Below are 19,590 nucleotides of genomic sequence, written 5' to 3'. Positions count from 1 at the left end.
TTTAAACATGACTTAGACATTTACTAGCTGCGTAACTCTGGACAAGTCAGTTTACCTCTATCTGCCTCAGTTTCCTCATCTGTAAATGAGGAAATTTCCAAGGGCTATGAGAATAAAATTAGATGATACATAGTAAATCTTAAAATGCTATATGAATATTATTATTGTTTATGGATTTGATCTCACCGATATCCATAAGGGAAGCAATGTTTTAAAACATATGTACCTGTGTATAAGCTATTAAAGGGTGGGGGTTGGGAAGGTATTTAGTGTTATGAAAAGGTAACTTTGATAGTATAATTTATTTTGGCTATTTCCATAGGCAATAGCTTGAGGTATCAGGGAAATCATTTGATGATAGTGACCTTTTGGTAAAAGAAAGGTACCAAGAGACCGTGTAGTGCCATAGAAGGACCACGTAGACCTGAATTCCAGCCCTAGCTTTGCCAATAACTCTTTGCCCTTGGATAAGTCACGTAACCTCTAGAGGTTTCCACATCTATAAAATGGATATAATTGTAACTGTCCCCATTAAATTCATAGGGCTGTTGTAGGCAAGGAAGAAGGGAAAAGAGATTCAAAAAAATCATTACAAATGGTAAAATGCTATATAAATATAAATGTTACAATCATCTCCATTAAACTGCAAAGTTAAAACATGGAGACATTAATCAACAAGCATTTATTAAATACTTACTATGTGTCAAGCACTATGCTAAGCACTGAGGATACAAAGAGGCAAAAATAATCCTTGTTCTCAAAGAGGTTTTAATGGGAGAAAAAACCAAATAAATCAAAACATACTAGATAAATGCAGGGTGGGTGGAAATTATCCTTAAAAGGGATGGAACTATAAGCTTAGCAGACTAGGAAAGACCTTTTGGAAGATGTGGTGCTTCAGCTGAGTGTTATAGTGATCCAGAGATTCTAAATAACAGGGGTTGGGAGATACAGCATTCCAGGCAAGGGGAACCATCAGCGAAAAGACATAGAAATGGGCCATGGAGTATTCGGTGTACAGAAAAACAAGCAGACCAATGCAATTGAAAAATAGAGAAAGTGGAAGAGAATAGAATTTGAGAATATTGAAAAGGAAGAAAAGGCCAGGTTCTGAAGAAGCTTTAAATGTCAAACAAAAGAATAAACAAATAAACTGAGGAATGGATGAACAAATTATGGTATAGAAATGTAATGGAATACTATTGTTCTGATCTCTTATCAGTATAATGACCAGTTAAATTCCAGAGGACTAATGAAATACAGTACCTACCCCCAGGTAGAAGGGTTTAGAATGAAGAATGCAGAATAAGACCTTTTCTTTTCTTTTTTTTTCTTTTCTAGGATATGGCCACCATGTAAATTTGTTTTGATTGGCTATACATGTTTGTAATGGGTTTTATTTTCTTGTGTTCTCAAATGGTGAAAGGAAGTTGGGAAGATGTATTCTAGCTTATTAAAACAAATAAACTGTTTTTAAAATAGAATAAATCAGAATTACTTTTAACATGAACTTGTCTTTCTGAAGCCCCTTCCTCATATCAAATGGAAAGATCACGAGGCTTGATCAATATTTATTTTATTATTGTTAATAGGGAAAGGAACCAAACCTGTGATTTTATTGGTAAAGGAAACTCCCAGGAGTTTCAATGCTTAGAGCATTGAGAAGTTGACTTGTCCAAGGTCACAAAGTATACATACATATATGTGTGTGTGCACGCATGTGTGTACATATTTATATACACATATATTCATATTTGCACATATATGTAGATATTCACTGATGTATATACATATTCCTGTATACATACATACATATACATGTGTGTATATGTGCAGGCACATGCATATATACCTATTGTGCATTTATACAGAGGTAGGGAGCTACCTGTGGACTGTAATATACATATTTATGTGTGTGCATCAATAAAGCTTAATTCAACATTATTCATTGATTAACTCAGCTTTCGGCAAAGAGGTGCAGTTGATATCAATCTTGCTTAATGAGGAAAGAGATCTTTCATAGTCCCCTAAAGATTGATAAAGAGAACAGAAAAAGAATTTGCTCATTAAGCACACTGACAGGAGGGTCACTTACGTATTTGAAGTCTTTAGTAGCTACTACTCATTGCTACCCATGAATAGCATTACCGTAGGGATACCAACTTTGAACATTTCTATTTATTCTTAACAAGATTAAGTACTAACTATTCCCCCTTGGCCAATGCTGACATTACCTGAGATTTGAGTTTTAGCCAGATTATCCATAGGTATATTTTTTTCTGCAGCAATGTTCCATTCTCAGCACTGCTGGCTGCCATAATAAGAGAGACTGAGCATCCTCTTGTCCTAAAGACTCATGACTACTGGAAGCCCAAAGTACAACAAAGTCAGTTTGTCCAAAAGGGCTCTGTTCACATGGATGTGTGTTCCTAAATTGGGAATTATAACTCAGAGAAGTAAACTGAAATCCAAACTTCTCAGTGTATAAATTTTTGGAGGACAAGAATACCATCTTGCATTTTCTTTTAATGTATATTACATTGTACTGCATATATATGGATGCTTTCTAGATAACAATTATGATGTTTTCTTAATGAAAGTATTTTATGTCTGAAGACCTGAATGTGACATTAGGAACAACTAAAGCATGAACATAAAATGATCTGATAGACCAAAGAGAGTGTAGGACATTTTAAATGTATCATTTCCCCGTACCACTGAGAGCCACTAGCTATGATACCTACTACCTGGATGGGAGCAAAACTCTGGCAAAGCGAAGCTTGTGTGTGCTCGGTGTTATCTGCATGCAGCTGTGAGCCTTTTGCATCATTGCCAGTTAATCTCTGTTGTTACCGAGTGAAACAGGGAATGTGCGCCTGCAGGAAGGAGAATGAAGGCTGGAGCAATCATTTAAACGCTCAGATCAGCTGGCTGCATCCACAACTGATCAGTGTAAATTTCCAGCACCCCTGATGAAAGGGAATTAGGCACAGAACTCTGCTCCCGTCGCTGAGAATTGGAATCCTCATTTCCCTTGGCATTGGGGCTTGGGCCAAGGCTAAGAAAACTCATTTGGACATAGTAACAATTCATGCTTTCTTTCAAAGGCCTTCATCCAAAATCCCGTGAGCCTGTTCTAGAGATATGGAAAGTAAAATTAACTGGCTTTTCCCTCCTCTCCTTTCCCTACCCCCCACCCAATCAGGCCCTATTTTCACCCCTTCACTACAAAACAGGTTGCCAGAAAGAATCAAAGTAGAAAGGTCAAAATACCCAGGAAATAGTTCTATCAGGATGCAATGAGAACCATATGGAACATCTGTTCCTGGTTCCTATGAGAACTTCGGGCCACACTGACAGACCTGGAAGATTATCCACATTTTGGAAATATAGTGCTCATACAAAGGAGACCTCAACTTTTTGTACTGAAAAATCACTTCACCTAATTACTATCATAATAAATTTCATTGAGTGTTTGACTAGATACACAAGCATCACTATGGATATAACTTTATTCATGTAGGTTCAAATTAGCATAAGGAAACCTGTTTTCAGATTTTATTATGGTCCTTGTTTTTTGTGCTAGCCCATAACTACCTAGAGAACTCTCAAGAGTCAGTAACTGTTACGCAGACCACTTTTAGAAGTGTACTTGAATACTGAGATACAATTCCTGCTCTGGTTTTTACTCTCTGAATTGACTACAGGCATTTTTCCAAGTCTACTATCTCATCTTCTGCTTTGGCAGCATCCCTGAGGTGAAAGGATGGATGGATGGCTGCTTGGATGGATGGATGCATTCATTAAGCACTTATTATGTGCCACTGTATTAAGTGCTGGTAATACAAATTCATAAGTAAAACAGTTCCTGAGATTTGGTGGCTATAGGCTACAGGAGTATAAGAAAGTAATTTAGTCCCTTAATGCCCCAGCTTCATAGACTCCTGACACATCCTTATGGATATCTGGACAGCATTTTTTTTTTAATTAGCCTTATTTCGTCTGCTGCAACCCATCTCACAGTTACTGAATGTATGAATTCCTTCCTCTAGAAGTGAAGAAGAAATAATGTCAAGTCAATATTATTATTGCTATTGTTGTTTTGTTATCATGTATTGTACATCTTAACTAAAAGTACAAGTTCCATTTGGGGAGACTCCTTTCCTAAACAGAAGAAACTTTGGTATTTATTGTGGTTGCTTCCAGCTCTTTTTGGTTGCATGCTAAGAATTCATGGTTTGCTTTGAAGCAGGAGGCTTGTAGCATCACAAACCTGAATATTCAAATGGTAAGTTATTTTTCTTCTAACTTCTGGAATACCTTTTGCACTTTTCTGCCCCATCTCCACCACTCTAAGACAACAGTAGTTTCTGTCAAAGTCATTCTTAGGATATTTTGGAATATTCAAGCTAAGCAGACTGCCTTACCTAAAATAGCTGTTACTGTTCCATGTCACTGACTGTACATTATCTTTAGGTTAATTATGAAAATCACCCCTCATGGGTTTTTAACTCCAGTGCTTAAGTCTAAGATCACTGAGAATCTTGACTATGTAGCAAGGCCCAGTTTCTTAAACAACCAGTCATAGGTTTCAAAAAGACTATCCATAAGCTAAATCATGCTAATTAGCCTTCAGAAAAAATTGTCCAAGGCCTGAGGCACAAGGTCAATCAGCACTGACCAAGTAGCATTCAAAATATATATATATATAATATATATATATGTTTATACATGCATATTTGAGGCTGGATAGATCCTACCTAAGTATAATGTGTATGTATGTATGCATGTATGTATAGCTATTATACATAAAAAGGACCCAAAATTCATCCCATAACCTACCAGAGGTGGGGAACCTATAGCCTCGAGGCCACATGTGGCCCTCTAGGTCCTCAGATGAGATCCTTTGACTGAATACAAACTTCACAAAACACATTCTTTTATTTATATACTGGTACTTTGATCCATATAAAGAATGCTGATAACAGAACCAGAAAATTCTTATAGCCTAAAGTAACACGTCCTTCATCTAGGAGTACCAAAGGCAATCATCAGCAACTTCCTCACTCCCAGCAGTGTAGAGCAGAGCTCTGGCTAAATTTCCTATATTTACAAATGTATATCTTTCAATAAATCTCATCAGTATTTATGAGCATTGGGCAAGTAGGGGGCAAAGTGGATGAAGTGTTGGTCCTGAAGTCAGGAAGGCTCCTCTTCCTAAGTTCAAAACCAGTCTCAGACATTTAGTAGATGTGAGACCCTGGGTAAGTCACTCAACCCTGTTTGCCTCAGTTTCCTTATCTGTAAAATGAGCTGAAGAAGAAAATGGCAAGCCACTCCAGTATCTTTGTAAAGAAAACTCCAAATAGCATCATTAAAAGTCAGACAAAACTGAAAAACAATTGAACAACAACAATATATGAGAGTTCCATGTTGGGTTTTGCTCTCTCCCTTTAATGGCTTTGTGATACTATAGCCATTCTTTCGGAAAGCTAAAAGTTGAGGGCAGAGAAATACAGCCTAATCACCTCTGCAACCCTTGAGATTGTCCCCATGGAATTTGAGCAAAGGGATCTTCAAAGGTGGTCTAATTAGCCACTACACACACACACACACACACACACACACACACACACACACACACACACACACACTATCAAATGCAGACACGGCTGCACATAAGTGATTACCAAAGAGAAAGTTGTGGATCTTGTATTTTATAATATCCAAAGAGAATAAAGCTGAATGGAACCAAAAACTTAGATTTGGCCTAAAAAGGAAAAAAAGGAATACATATGGAAGAGAGGTTTGAGAGGAGTAAGCAGCAATTTAAGATAAGATAGAAATATCCAGGAAATTAGGTAGAGGGAGGATATTTAAAAGAGGTAAGAGGAAGAAACTTCAATAGAAGAAAGGAAAAGACCATTAGTAGACAATGAGGGAAATGTTACCAAACAGAAAAAAAAAAAGGAAAACCTTGGTATAATATAGTATGGCTGGTCTTTTCTACCAATGTGCCTCATTTTTGCAAAAGGCATATTTCTAAAATCCCATAGAGACAACTGAACTTTTGCAATTGAGTCCCATTTTAAAAATAGTGGAAAATTTGCTATGTAAAGGAAAGCTACAGTAAATCTTTTTACCAAGTGGAGTCAATCTCTCATTTATTGTTTATCCTTTCTCATGGCCAGGAGAGATGCCATATCCCTTCTGACCCTCTGAGTCCAATGACCTTGCCTAAGGCATCACCCCTTTGCTGCCATATTTCATCATTTCTGCTTGCACACTTCCTGCCTCACTCCCTCCTGGCTGCCAAAATCCTGCCATGCTGAACAGGGGAGGAGAGCCAAGTGCAAAGTGGACTATCTTTCCTAGTTTTCAGTTTTTTTACCTATGATACCCAGCAATATCTATATTCTGATTTTCACATGAATTAATAATTTGTATATGACAAAACATTAGATATCACTTCATCGATGTTTTATCAAAAGCAAAGCCATTCTTCTGATTAACCATGGTGAGGGTATTTTTTTTTTCAGAAACAAGTGATAGCAGGTGTTCTACACGGACTTTCCCTCTGGCCAAGGGGCAGGAGAACAATAAAGTTTGAAAAATCACTGGTTTAAAGGTTGAAGTAAAATATGAATACCTTACAGTAATTTGGGGGTGGTTCAATCTAAATTAGTGAACAGTCTAGATTGTATGTCATTATAAATATAGTGTAAATCATTTCAAATATATGTATGAATTGCAAATGCAAACAAAATATTTCCAAGTAAAGTTCCTGGTAAATTTATTTAGTGGACATTTAAGACTATTTTGTGATTAGCAACATTAATTTCCATACTAGGAATAAACCTGCTAAAGTTTCAAAAATAATTTCATGTAAGTTAGATTTAAACAACCTATCTGATGTACTATTTATATACAAAATTGCTGATCAAGTACTTCATAATAAAAATAATATATATAAGAGCTCTTACTTGATATAGCTATATATTTTATTTTTATTATAAAGTAATTGATCAGAAACTGAATATGTGAATAAAATTTCAAGTATGTTTTTTAAACCTAATTTATAGCAAATACTTTTTAAAATGTATATTACACATTTTTCCAAAAGTCTTAGTACAATTTTAAGCTATTAAAGCTGTAAGTGTATATGTGTGTGCAGATAAAATGTTTTCAATGTGTTTTCCACAAAATAACCCAGTAAGGTAGATATTGCATGTCAATTGTTCTGGATGTCACAGTGGAAGTATCAAAACTGGCACCCAAGCTCCCATCTTCCAGTGAAAGCTCTTGCTATCATACCATGATGCCTCTCATACCTAATGCAAAGGTAAACTTTGTCTCAGTTCGGATCTAATGATAACAAACTCTAAATTATTAACATCCAAGTATAATGTTTTCCCATGATGCTTAGAATAGTTTGAATGCCTTCAGGATCTTGAGTTTATTTTTTTAACAACGTCATCAGACAAAACAAAGAAAAATAGGAAGGAATTTGTACATGTTTTTTTGAGGTGAAGGTGGGAAAAGTGACAACTAAATTCTAGGAGAGTTCTTAATCAAGGAAAATTAGACTTAGAAAGAACAGGAATTTTGAAAGTCTAGAATAGCATTGGGTGAATGTTCCATTAGAAATATATAAATATTTATATGTATTTCTATATATGTAGAAATATATATATACACATATATAATGCATATATGTAGAAATATATATACATATATAATGTATATATGTAGAAATATACAAAACCTAAATTTGACTGCACCCTTAGATCTCTATTTTAAAATACATATACATATATATATTTAACTATACTCTTAGATATTTATTTTAATATCATACTTTTGTATATTATTCAACTCCAGCCTCCTAATAGCCAAAGGCACAAGAAATTTCAGTCTCACAAACTGAATACATACTGTAGTAAATAATAAGTTGTGAATTTATGCCTCCAGGTTTCAATAACCTTGGGAAGAGTGGATGAACACAACTTATGAATTTGAAACATCCCAGAAAGCCTGTCATGGAGGGATGGTAACTACAGCCCTAAGCTGGTAGGTTAGGGAGATGAGGTCCTCCGCAAGGCCTACAGCTCTGCTATGGTTCATCTGAAGAGCCTCAGGATCAGAACATGAAGGAAGGATTATGGTCTAGAAGAAATGGGTAGATATGCAACAGGAACCGTAGGAGATACTCCAAAGGGAGAAGAACAGAAATTGGTAATTATTTTCTTGGCTTAGAAGGCACATCATGAACCTGTGAAGGTGATGCCTAGTGAGGGGAGAAGAGAGACCTGACATTAAAATAAGAGGCTCTAGGGAATATAGTCCTAGGTCAAATGGGGGAGACTTACAAAGACTATCCTGGAAAGAGAACAGTTTAGGAAAAGTAAGAGCTGTCTTTGCAGGATTCATTGTATACCTCATAAACATTCCCCATATTATACAAATAAGGGCTACATTTACCATGCTAAAAATATATGATGTGCAAACGTTTTCTTATGACTGTTATCCCTTCAACATTGCAGGGGTTAGGGACAAGGCACCCCCACAATTTGGAAAATTCAACATAAAACTTTTTGGCCTTCCCTTTGTTTCTTTTCTTTTCTTTTTTTAGGCAATTGGGGTTAAGTGACTTGCCCAGGGTCACACAGCTAGTAAGTGTCAAGTGTTTGGTCTGAGGCTGGATTTGAACTCAGGTCCTCCTGACTTCAGGGCCAGTGCTCTATCCACTGCACCACCTAGCTGCCCCATTGGCCCTCCCTTTGTACTAGAGAAGAAGTTTGAATTTTTTCTTTTTCTTTTAAGGGGTGTTTGTGGTACTTCATTGTAAAACTTGGGTTGATATTATATAATACTATACATATATTTTATGCATTTTTGAGTTTCTAAACCTTTTCTGTGTCATCTCCTGGTCTTTACATGTCATTTGCGGCTTCTGCAAAATTCCCATTTAATTTCTTATGCCAACTCACAATATATCAAAACCATAACGGGGAAAATCACAATGTGGAATATCTGAATATATTAGTAAGGATAGAGCCTAGACCTATTGTTTCATTGATATAGGAAACTCCCAGAAGAGGAAACCCCCTCTATCAAAAAAGATTCAATTCTTTCTCTGCAACTGATCATCTCAAAGAATTGTCTAGAACAAAGGTGTCAAGTATGGGGTCCATGGATATGGACACTCACTCTTGAATGTCTCCCAGCCAGATGAAAATGTAATAAAAATATTTTAATAAGATAAATAAAAATGCAGTAAAATATAGCATTATATTTTAAAACTAAGTCAATATGTGGCCTTCAGGAATCTCTATATATGGATTAGCGTTCCCCTTTTCTATTTTTACTTGATACCACTGATCTAAAGCACTGATAAGTTCAGTGACTTGCACAAAGTCATACAGTTGGTATGCATCAATGGAAGAACTTGAACTTGGGTCTTCTTGGCTCTGAGGACAGTTCTTCCACTTCACTGAGATGTCTCTCTTTTTACCATATGTTATTAATAATAATAATAAAAAAAAGCTGACATCAATATATCTCTTCCTAGGCATTATTTCATCTATTGCAACCTGGTAAGACCATTGAAGGCAGGATTTGAATCTACACCTTCATTCCAAAGTCTGTTGTAGTGATGATATTATCTATAAGACCTGATTCCTTTTAAGAAGCATGTGATTTGAATGTAAGATCCAAGCCATTTTAACAGAGAATCCTAACAGCTCAGGATAAAATTAGCCACTCAATCATTTGCTATGTATACTTTTTTCCTTTACCTTTTATTTCATCGATACTGCTGGTACTCAACATTACAATGTTAGTCTTATTTTCAATCCCTCCCTATTCCTATTCTCAAAAAACTTTCAACCTGCACTTGATTCCTATATCTTTTAATTTTCTGAAAAGGACAAAGACAGGAATCTAGACAAGGCCAGGAAGCTCATTTTCTCCTAAGAAACTGTCAGGCAACTTTCTCAGGGAGGTAATGGGAATGGAACAGGAGACATTGATAAATTTCCCTTCTGAACAATCAATAAAAACCCCCTCAATCCTGCTCAGACTCCCACTGTGGAAGCAAGAACCGTAATTACATTGTCAAAAATTCAAGTTGCCCCAGCAGATGGCAACTCCCTTTAAAAATGACATGTGAATGGCAGTCAGTTTATGGGTGGTACACCCTGATTGGCAGTAAGATCGGCTAAAGCTAAAGTCAACTGTGAAATTTCCCCATTGACTCCAGCCACCCAAGCACCAAACTGCCATTCACATGGAATTCTAGGACTTTTTAGTCATATTAACATATCACCATGAGTACTTGACAGAACTTACTAAACAATCTGAACTCAACCATAGCTTGTCCCAATTCTTACCAAATCAGGAAAAGGGAAAGAGATGGGAGGGGGGCCCACCGAGAAGGAAGGGAAAAGAGGGAGAGAAGGGCAACAAAAGGAACAAAAGGAAGGAAAGGCAAGGAGACAGAGGGAGGAAGAGGAGGAGAGAGCTAAGGAAAGAATGAGGGAAGGAGAGACCTAGGAAAAGGGAGGGAAGGAGGGAGAAAAAGAAAGGGAGGGAGAAAGAGATGTAAGGAAATGAAAGGAGATAGGAAAAGGGAATAAGAGAGGAAAAACAAGAAAGATGGGGAGAGAGAAAGAGAGAGAGAGAGAGAGAGAGAGAGAGAGAGAGAGAGAGACACCGACAGACAAAAGAGAGACAGAGACACAGAGAGACAGAGAGACAGAGAGAAGAAGGCAAAGTGTAGGAAGAAATGAGAGGCAGAAAAAGGGATGGAAAGAGAGAAACAGGGAAAGGGAGGGAAGGAGAGCAAGTAGAAGAATAAAGAGAAAAACAAATGAAGAAAAGAAAAAAGAAAGAGGAAGGAAGGGACAAAGGAAGGGAGAAAAGGAAGAAAGAAGGAAAAAAGAGAGAAGGGAAGAAGGAAGGAAAAAGAAAAGTTAAAGAAGGAAAGAAAGAAGAGGAAAATAAATTTAAATCTGGCTTAACTTCATCTTCTCTGTGACAGCTGAGCAGTTCAAAGCATATTTGCTTAGTGATTTTGATCTATGATCAGATATTCTGAAGTGGGAGGGGTGAGGGGACCTAGTGCAAGGGATATGGGAATGGAAGGAGGGAGGAGGTGGGAAAAACAACAATTCTGACATGCACTCCAATTTGTGCAGTTCCACACAACTCAAGTTGTGGCTAAATTAGAAACAGTCAGAAGCAGTTCTGTTTGATGTGAGGGATAAGATGCCAGCAAAAGGCCTCTAGCCTCCTTTTCATTGGGCCCTACTTTGCTTCTGGCTATGTTGTGGGCTACATAAAGAGTTTCCAAGAAGCCCTGATTACAGCCATGCTCAGGAATGGTCTGAATATGCTGCTGGGAAGCACATGCCCCAAGAGCAAGGATTTTTTTTTTCCACCCAAGAAAACTGATTTAAATCAAAAGGTGTTTTCTAGTTGGTGGGAGCAGAATCTAAGGAGCCAGGGAAGTTAACTCAAGAACTAAGAAGCAAAGAAGTCTGCTCCTCTGAAAGAAGAAATTTTGAGTTGGCTCGAAGCAAATTAAAAGATAGACATGAGGTATGAGACAGGGGTTTTATTGCCCTTTGCTAAAGGATATACCCAACCAGAGGCTTCATATTTGTCACTATTCTTGCACCCCCACCTTGATGCCTTGATTAGACTGTGTCAAAAAAAAAAGGATTGGCCACTGAGCCAGCAACAGTAGCCCAATCAATAGCCCTTAAAAGAAGGAACTCTACCCTCAACAGCCCTTTCTTCCTGTCTCCTGAGTGTAAGGAGAGGAGGGATGCTTCTCCCCCACCCCACAACCCATAGCTATGGCAGCTTCTTACTCATGGCAGCAAGGACGTGTCAATCTACTTACTATGTGCCTGGCACTGTGCAAGTGCTGAGTAAAATTTGGGTAAGGTAATCCTCAGCCTTGACTTTGGGGCCCAGCTGCCTCTTCTGCTTATGTTTCTTTCCCTAAGCACAGGTGACCACATAGTTATGCTAAGAGATGGACTTCTAAAACCTAGGGACTACCTAGTGAATTCAAGAGTAGCTGGCTTCCTCAATTAGTGCTAACTGGCAGCAGGAGGAGCTTTCTATAGATGTCTCTTAGAGGAGAAGATGACCATTAACATCAAGATGAGCCCAAGCCATGCCTTGACTTGCCAAAAGAAATGGACAATGGAGTGGTTATTCAGACAGTAGTTCCAAGTCAAGATGAAGGTTAAAGAAAAAGTCTCACAAAATATTTTATGTTTCGTAACCATCCATGAGAGTATAATAGGAGTTACAGGCTCATGTTTTAAGTCTTTGTCAAAGGATGCTTATGAGTGCTGTATTTTAAGCAGTTTCTGTGTATGAAGAAAATGAATAGCTGTCTTGTATGTGATCTACTTTGTACATCGATTACCTGTCCAGAAAGGACCCTGTTGATCATATAAGCAGGGACTCAAGCTAATGTGTACAAGCCTTTCATCACTGATGGAGAATGATTACTCCATGCTCTGTGCCTGAGTGAGAAGTGGAGTTGGTAAGCGCATAGGAAGGAGAGATCCTACATATTCTGATTTTCTGACTTCACCACACATGGTTCCTGTCTCTCCAGAGAGGCCTCTACAGGGAAAGAAAGATTCTGGGAAGAAGCCAACATGTAGAAAGGCCAATGCCTCAAGTATGTCCCTGTTCCCAGTTTGCCTCAGAACAGACTTGGGGAGATTTCCCCTTGGGTTAGACTAAGGACTCTCTCTCTCTTAGGTAAGGTAGGATATCACTCAGGTTCTGGCTCTCCACTATGTTAACTTTTGGTCTGGTACCCCCGTTTTGAGAAAAGCGACATGACCAGCCTCATGGACCCAATCTTCTGCTTCCCTCCTGGCAGGAATCAGTGTCCTTTGAAGAAGATGGTGGTGGGGGTGGGGAAGGGCTCTAGAAATAATCATATCTCCCTGTGAGCTGTATTTAGACAAACCCAAGTGGACAAACAAACTACATTGGTAACACATACGCATGTACACACACACACACACACACACACACACACACACACTACAATCCCTTTTGGATACACCCTAGACTTGAACCAAACCTTAGTTTAAGTGATTTCCCTCTGGGTTCTGGGGTGGAAATAAAGAAAACCAGAGACAATGAGAAAAGGCTGCTCCCTTTCTTTAGAGGCCAGGCTCACCCAGGACTTATCCAAGTACATATGAGCCTAGGGCAGGGTGCCTTAGTGGAAACAGACACCCCACCCCAACCCACCATGATGTTACACAAACAGTCTAACCCTAGCATGATGGTACTGAATAATAAGATAGAAGACCAAGTTGAATATTGCATTTTGCCTATACCTACAGTACTTCTCCCTCTCCTTATATTGACATTCTTTCTGGCTTTAAGATTCAATTTAAATACCACCTCCACCAAGAGGCCTTCCTTAATATTCCCTCTCTTCCCAGAATTTTTTTTCTTTTACCTTGGATCTCACAAAACACTTACTTCCTCTCATGTTACTTTCTCTCATGTTCTTATTATGCTCTATCTGTATTCTATTATTCAAGGTACACAACTCAAAGGCAAGTTCTTCCATGAAGCCTTCTTTGATGTCCCTTTGGAGTCTGAAAGGGAGACTCAGGATCACAATGTTTCTTTGCATATTGGACAATAGAGAGGAAATCATTCTTTCCCCTGAATTCATAAGCCCTACTTTGGAAGTGCCAACCAATAGAACAAATTCCAAAAAGAATTAGGGACAATGATATCTGCAGGATATCAAGGGAGGAAAAATCTCTTTTTGACCTCCTCTCTTCCAACTTCAGTCTGTCCTCCACTCAGCTGTCAAATTTATCTTCCTAAAGCACAGGTCTATCTTCTCTCTCTCTCTCTCTCTCTCTCTCTCTCTCTCTCTCTCTCTCTCTCTCTCTCACTCTCACACACACACACACACACACACACACACACACACACACCTCTATTCAATAAACTCCAGTGACTTTCTATCAACTCCAGTATCAAATATAAAATCTTCCATTTGGCATTCAAAGCCTTTTATACTCTGGCCCCTTCCTACTTTTCTAGTCTTTTTCTGACTTACTCCCTTCTATATACTCTAAGATCCAATAACTGTTCCTCACTCCATCTCCTAGCTCTAGGCATTTTCGCTCTAGGCATTTTCACTGGCTGTTTCCCCCTGCCTGGAACTCTCTGAATCCCCATCTCTTCCTTCTAAACTCCCTGGCTTCCTTCAGATGTCAGCTAAAATCCCATCTTCCTCAGGAAGCCTTTCCTGATCCCCTTAATTGCAGTGCTTTCTCTCTGTTGATTACCTGCAATTTATCCTGTTTGTACATAGCTAGCGTTTTCCTTCCCCCATTAGACCATGAACTCCTTGAGGGCAGAGATGGCTTCTTGCCTTTCTTTGTATTTCCAACATCTAGCACTATGCCTGACACATAGCTGCTGTTCAGTCATTCTTTTTTTTTTGGTGAGGCAATTGAGGTTAAGTGACTTGTCCAGGGTCATACAGCTAGTGTCAAGTGTCCAGATTTGAACTCAGGTCCTCCTAACTCCATGGCTGGTGCTATATCCACTTGCCCACAACACATAGCTGCTGTTCAGTCATTCTTTTTTTTTTGGTGAGGCAATTGAGGTTAAGTGACTTGTCCAGGGTCATACAGCTAGTGTCAAGTGTCCAGATTTGAACTCAGGTCCTCCTAACTCCATGGCTGGTGCTATATCCACTTGCCCACCTAGCTGCCTCTCAGTCATTCAGTCTTGTCCAACTTGACTTTTCATGATCCCATGGACCATAGCATGTCAGTACTGCCATTGGGTTTTCTTGGCAAGGATACTGGAGTGGTTTGCCATTGCCTTCTCCAGTGGATTAAGACAAACAGGGGTTAAGTGACTTGCCCAGGGTCATTAATAGGACCTTAATAAAGGCTTGTTGACTTGACTTGAGCTCAAATGGTGGTCTGCTCTTGCAGTAATAAAGATTGGATCACTCAGCTGCTATACTTTCTGATTCTTTAATTATTCAATAAAACAAAGTATCTCACAGAACACCTAAGCTCCTTACTCAATCACAGACCATCCAAATAAACAGCACTGGTGAAAGTCTGTATATTAGGCAAGAAAATACTTGCATTCATCTGTTTTCTAGATTGCTGCTCTTTTGTGTCATTGAGCTCCCAGTTCTTCCCATATGGGGCCCTGGGCAATTTGTTATGTAGTCTGTAGCTTCAATATGGCCCCAGGAAAGCACAAAAGGAGCTAGGAAGGAAAATATGAGTAGGCCTTTGTGCTTGTAGCTGCCAGAACCACCACCGTGGTTGTCAAGTAGCAATATCTATTTTTAATTTCACAAATCTGGATGTGTATTTAGGGGGAGGGGATGGCTTACTTTTATTGCCTGCTATTGATTGTAAGCCATATCAGTTGATCTTTCCTTTCCAATGTGTTTTAAGCACATAAAGAACAGTGTACATTGGAAGCACAGACCTGCAAGCAAAAATTTGGGGACCACTAGGTGTGGTACAACTCATATGTTGTCAGACTCTAACGATGTTTTTGTTAGTTTTGCTGTACTCGTTTTATTTTCCTCTTCTTTTCCTTTCTCTGTTTTAAGAGATGGTTGTAGGGGGGAGGGAGGGGAAAGCATATATATGGAGATTAAGGTGACAAAAACAAAAGATATCAATGAAAAGGCATTAAAAATAAATTTCAAAAACTATCCTTAATCTTTATGTTATTTATAAAAAAAAAAGGGGGGGGAAGGGGGCTTGTATGGGTTAGTGTCTAGAGAATGACTCTTGAAGCCAGGAAGACCTGTACTCAAGTCCTGCTTCTGAAACATTCTGGCTGTGTGTCATTGGATAAATTATTTAACCTCTCAGTCCTTTAGGCAACTCTCTAATACAATAAATGGTGTAGAAAGTGAATTGGTAGATTGGTAGATGTTCCCTTGATCTACAAGTTCTCAGTAGCAAAGGAATCACAGATCCACTCTCTATCCCTATTAACTAAAATAGAGGGTAGCATAGGGAGATCAATGAACTCAAAGACAGAAGACTGAAATTGGAGTCCCAAATCTGCAATTTCCTAACCTGCTAACTGTAAGCAAGACACCTAACTTCTCCCAGATTCAATTTCCTCATCTAGAAAATGGAGGTGATATTTGTTTTACCTGTCCCAAAGAGTTACTATACAAAAAGCACTTTCTAAACTGTAGAACACTATAAATGAGCTATTCATATTTTTCATTTGAATTTTAAATTCCAGTAAAAATTATACTGGTAGCACTCCCTAGCACAGTGGTCATCAAATATGGAGACATTGGTGGCCTAATTAAGGTCCTCTAGGTTGTACCAGGTGGTTCACTGGATTGTACCAAAATGTCTGGGTGAGAAATGATCCAAGGCAACCAGAGAGAGAAGAGAATTGCAAGAAACTGTTCATTTTTACTGAGGTTTTCATAGCTAGTAACTTACTCAGTGCATTTTGATGCCATCAAGTTGGTACTGTAACAATGCAACCACTAATGCCAGTTTCAATAATCAATCAGCAAGTATTGATTGGATACTAATTATATGCAAGGCATTTGTATTACTTGCTATGGGAGATTCCTAATTTAAGATAAGGTCTCTTCCCTCAAGGAGCTTTTAATGTACTTAGATCACCTATCTTTAGACTTCTAGATAAAGGCAAGGAAAGCTTCCCACATGTACAAGAATGGAAGAAGCATGATGGAGAGGTATAGAAGACCTTATTGAAGGGGATCCCTTTTGATACTTTGATCTCATGCCTTCTCCTCTTTCTCATCCCAATTTGAAAAGACAGAAGGACATCAGGAAGCCTATAAGCTCTGTTTACCCAAGTGGTTTGCTGATCCCAAGTTCTCAAAATAATTAAGGAGTATCCTTCAATGTTACTAGACTTCAAGACCACGGGAAAAGCTAGGTGATAAGAACAAAAAGAAAAGAGAATTGGGTGAGTGAAAACGGTGGTCACACAATGTGATCACCAATCATCTGTCCACTCAGAAAGCTTTTGTTTTGGATGATCTGACCTATGGCTAACAAGAAAGCTAACACAAAAGCTTAAAGATAGACTTTTTTTTTTCGGCCAAAGACAAGGTTTATTAAAGATCCACCATATTGGCCAGACTCAAGGAATCTGAACATTTCTGAGATATTGGCTTGGTTCTTAAGGAATCTGAGCCAAAGATAGACATTTTAAAGTACTAAAGTGAATACTATTGCTAATGATCTATATATAAACTGTCAGACTTTTATACCAAGCATTCACTTCATTATCCCTTCTCATATGTTGGTCTCCAGGCACTATATAAATGTATTTAACATCACAAGAGAAATGGTGTTGTACTGACAAGAACATAAGACTTGGGAGTCAGGAAATTTGAGTTTAAGAACTAGCTTGGGATTCAAGGATCCAGAATAGACTTTTGGGGGTGGGGGAGAGGTATGCAGAGGCAGCTCTCTGAGATTTATTGTACCCATCCTCAAAACCCAGTAGCTCCCAGATGTGTGGGATTTGGACAAGTCACTTAACCTTTATAAGCCTCAATTTCTTCATTTGCAAAGTGAGATGAAAGATTCTTGAACTACCCACCTAAAAGATAGGATCAAAGAACATACTGTATGTAAAGCATTATAGAAAGATAAGCTAATAGCACCACCCTGGTCTCTTCCTAGAAATTCTAGTACCTGGGCCAAGGGTGAGGGAAAAAGTGGGGAGAGAAGTCAGGGAACAAGGCCCAGTGGGAGCAGAGATGCAGACCCTGGGACATCCTGAAGCTGCTGCTGGGGAGGGAGTAGGGTGGAGTTGGGTCACTTGAGGTCAATGAGGACAGGGAGGAACATCCCTCTCCCCAAAAGTCCAATTCCTATGGAACAACCCTGGACTCTCCAATCCCAACGAGTAGGCTGAAGGGGGCGGGGGCGGGTAAGGAAGAAGCTAGTGGGTAGAAGGCAATAGGAGAAAGCAGGGCAGCATTCCCTTGGAGGCATAGGCCACTACAACCAGGAAAGGAATGGAATGTGATTGAGATGGTAGCCATACTATGCACAGCACAAGACTGCCTGAGTTATACGAGTCATGGAAAAGCACAGTCCCTGATGTCTGGCACCCTAAACAAAGCCTCAATTTCTCCACCCTCCTTAAAGTTTTGGCTAATTTTTTTCTAATCTGGTTCTAATTGTTTGGAAGGCTTATCTTACACGAAGCCTAAATTTTACCTCTTTGCAACTTCTACCGACTCAAAAATTGACAATCTTTTTTTTTTAATAAACTAAAGGAAAAGCTCCTGTTTAAGAAAATTGGGGATAGATGGCATTTGTTGATCAAAGGCTAGACTGAGGTACTGTAGGGTACAGACAATTGTATGTAGGCTCCTCATGGTTGTATTTGTGTCCCCAGTGCCAAGAATCTAGTGGGTGCTCAATAAATGTTTGTTGATTGATTGATCCTAAGTCCTTTCTTTGATCTCTGGAAATAACCTTCTCAGCACTTTGGGAGGGGTGGTAGAGATTAAAACAGAAGCCTCTCTATGTTCCGTTTGATGCTGGGCTGCCAAAGTAGGAAAGAATCAATAAGTATTAAATAATCATGATAGCAAAGGTTCTATGATTTCATCAGTATGGGGGAAACTCCCTCCACCATCACAGATCACAGATAGTAGATAAGTCCTAGGGAGTTGCCTGAGGCACACAGATAGATGTAAGTAATAATGACAACACAGAGACATTATCTGGTTTAAAGGAAGAGCCCCATGCTGAAACCAGACTGTCCTTTCTTCCACATCATTTAGCAAGCAGAGAATTCACTTATAATATTTCCCAGTACATCCAAGTTTAACAGACATATCTCCAGCACAAATGATGGCTCATTTGGGACACTGTGTGATTTACGTCCTGCTTGTGCTAGACACCGGGCAGGTATGTGATGTCAATTAACCTCTCAGTGCCTCTAGAGAACTCAAAAACAAAGTTTCTGAGTAGTTGCCAATTAGCTTTAGTGGGGTGAGTTCTTCTTCTGGGAAGGGAACATGAACACAGAAAAATCACAGTCTAGACCAAAAGTAAACTCTCTGGCACGCTCATTCGGCTGATCGCCAGCCTGACTCACCATGCAGGGACAGCGTTCCATTCCTCACAGCGAGAAATTTGGCTCCATATGGAAAGAAGATGGTAGAAGGAGAACTCCCATGGAGGTGGATCAGAGCTTTGCCATGGTAAGGTTTATCCTGGGATCCTATCCGGAGCTCACCACCATGTGATACAAGGATGCAGTGAGCATGGAGCTCAATGGGTCCTGGGCCAGTAAACATCAGCTTGCCACCTAATTGTCAAAAAAACATAATGTTAGACCCTCTGACAAGATGTGTATTCTCTTCCTTCTGGAACTCCAGGGAAAGAGATTTTTATTTAATTCCTCAGTAACACAGTTCAGCCTTATTGTCTCAGGAAATTGTTCCTCTTGTCTATTCTCTCCTGCTAGTGTTTGAGCTTATTCCCTCTTGGTCTGCCCTCTATAAGCCAA

The 19,590-nt window shown here is 39.0% G+C and overlaps 1 protein-coding gene across 1 annotated transcript in view; it reads right to left on the bottom strand.

The window, feature by feature from the left end:
- The window catches only part of LOC144457664 (fibrocystin-like), a 179,742-nt gene that overhangs the window by 93,001 nt on the left and 67,151 nt on the right, over positions 1 to 19,590 (bottom strand). The window contains exon 3 of the mRNA XM_078155660.1: positions 19,177 to 19,389. Within this exon, the coding sequence (XP_078011786.1) occupies positions 19,177 to 19,389 (213 nt within the window). The remainder of the gene's footprint in view (positions 1 to 19,176; positions 19,390 to 19,590) is intronic.

Source organism: Phascolarctos cinereus, unplaced genomic scaffold (assembly GCF_003287225.1).
Source record: "Phascolarctos cinereus isolate Bilbo 61053 unplaced genomic scaffold, phaCin_HiC Scaffold_5;HRSCAF=322, whole genome shotgun sequence".
Lineage (NCBI taxonomy): Eukaryota > Metazoa > Chordata > Mammalia > Diprotodontia > Phascolarctidae > Phascolarctos > Phascolarctos cinereus.
Note: the sequence above shows the minus strand (reverse complement) of the source record. Positions and strands in the feature narration are given on the sequence as shown.